At 44.8% G+C, this 2,058-nt stretch overlaps 1 protein-coding gene across 1 annotated transcript in view; it reads left to right on the top strand.

Annotated features, from left to right (window-relative positions):
- The window catches only part of T265_11549 (hypothetical protein), a gene marked incomplete at both ends in the record, with an annotated part of 9,695 nt that extends 8,202 nt beyond the window's left edge, over positions 1-1,493 (top strand). Inside the window, 2 exons of the mRNA XM_009178229.1 lie at positions 976-1,312; positions 1,355-1,493. Coding sequence (XP_009176493.1) covers positions 976-1,312; positions 1,355-1,493 — 476 coding nt within the window. The remainder of the gene's footprint in view (positions 1-975; positions 1,313-1,354) is intronic.
- Positions 1,494-2,058: the final 565 nt, after the last annotated feature.

The raw sequence follows: 2,058 nt of genomic DNA on the forward strand, positions 1-2,058 counted from the left end.
CACCACGGTAAGGTCCAGTCTCTTCTTGACGGAGGCGCTTTCGGTCAAGAGTTTCATTCGTTCGGTCCTAATAGAGACTACTGCAGCTACATGTAAAATGACTGAAGGTGTTAGGTTTACAAAACTGGATAGATTTTCCATGTCTGTAGTGGAATATTTTGTGTACATGGGAGCACTTTGATTTGGGCTGCACTACACACGGTTTACAGATTGGTGTGCCATGTTGTTGTCTTCACGCGCATATTGTCTGAAATAGCAGTACCAAATAGACCTTAATTTTCGGCACATCTTTGTTTCGTTCCTTTTATGGTTGTATCCAATTGTAACGCGAGCTTGAGCTAGCTCAGTGGTTAAGGTGCGAACCTACTGACCCGTGGCTTGAACCGAAACACGACTGCTTTTGTTCAGGCTTGGGTAACCTGGCAGTATCTCAGTGCTTATGCTTCTTTCGGGTGACAGCAGGTTTTTTTTTAGGGGGGATACGAATTTTGGGCAAAGCACTCTGATGGTACCAGGGATCTTCTGGAGGTTTCAAGCGTGCAAGCTAGCATGGTTTGCCGTCCAGTATTGTGCTAGCAAACATATGGCAGTGTAACATCAGGTTTTAGCACTGGCGTTGCTGTCCTTGATAATGGTTAAAACCGTTGTCTATATCTATCAACACCAACCCTGATGTGTTGCAATCGTAAGTATGAACGGAAATAGAATTTTTCCGATTGATTAATTAATTACAGGATCTTCTGTGATGATTACGTAACCAATTGTAGCAGTCATTTGAATATCTGCGAGCGTTCGTGGAGATCAATTCCTGGAGATGTTCTAGCCAAAGAGTCTACCTGAAGGCTGGTCCTATTTTTGAATCAGATGGCTCGTATGGGATTATCCTTATTGGGTTAATGGTTGAACTTCATATCACTTTTTTATTTTCATATCAACTCATCCGGTGCTTCTGTTGCTTTTATTGCCTTTTGATAGATCTTGCCGACGCCCTTCATAGAAACCAATCTATTGTTCCTCGTCATCTACCGTCGTCAACAAATCCTAGGTTTACGCCGGCGCAGGAATTCGACCAACAGGCAAGTGGAGTAATGACCACTTTAAAGTGGACGAATCCGCTCCCTGCTACTGTTTCTGGGATCCAAGCTATTCCTAGCGGTCTGTCCGCGAACACTGATGTGTCTGTTCCACCTCCAACCCATGAACCAGTGGCTCATCTTCCTCGGGACAAAGAGGACACTGAGGAAGGAAGTCCGGTATTTAGCAGCACCAGCGTGCCCTTCCAGATTGAAAGTAATGTCCCGGTCACCTTGTGGTAATAATCCATTATTATTTCAGAAAATAATTCAGCTTCCAGTCTGACACCACAGCTGATCCACAAGCGGTATGAGCTGTTATCAAGGACAAACACTCTTCACGTTCCTCCTTCCGGTCATCGTACTGCCCGTTTGCCCGTACAGCGCCAGTCCTCTCTGACCTCCGCCCTTCCATGTTAGTTTCCATCCTCAATTTAGCCCGATTGTTGATGATGATTACATATGGTTCTCTGCCTTAGAAGTTGTGCATGAGTGCACGATGTCGAGAAGGTGAACTTTAAATTTGTGATGACTCGTCGAAGTTGTATTGATCAATGCTCCCCATTACCTTGGACTGAAAACTCTAACCTTACTGCGAAAATGCACGATGCTCCTTTTGTGAACGTGGAGGAACAAACTGATTTCCTAAGATCACTGCAGTTGGCAGCTTATCACAATGGGGATCAGTAAACACCAAACGAATTTGCGCGACCGAAGTATAAGTACTGGTACGTCCGTGTGACGTAGCCATCGGCAGCAAAATGGTATTCTTCAGCTGGTATCCGGGTATAGTAACGGTAGTGTCTCAGCTCAGTTCTCAGTCTGAACTCCACATGCATGTGTTCTCGTTAAAAGTACCACCAGAGATGCACTAATTTCATTAAACGCTGAAAACTATGTCAAGAACACATGTGCAGTGTGTCGTACATAAAGTATAAGAGGCGAGAACATCCTCGGAATTCCGACGCCTTCTGTACTCGCCACT

The sequence above is a fragment of the Opisthorchis viverrini genome (assembly GCF_000715545.1).
Source record: "Opisthorchis viverrini unplaced genomic scaffold opera_v5_514, whole genome shotgun sequence".
NCBI lineage: Eukaryota > Metazoa > Platyhelminthes > Trematoda > Opisthorchiida > Opisthorchiidae > Opisthorchis > Opisthorchis viverrini.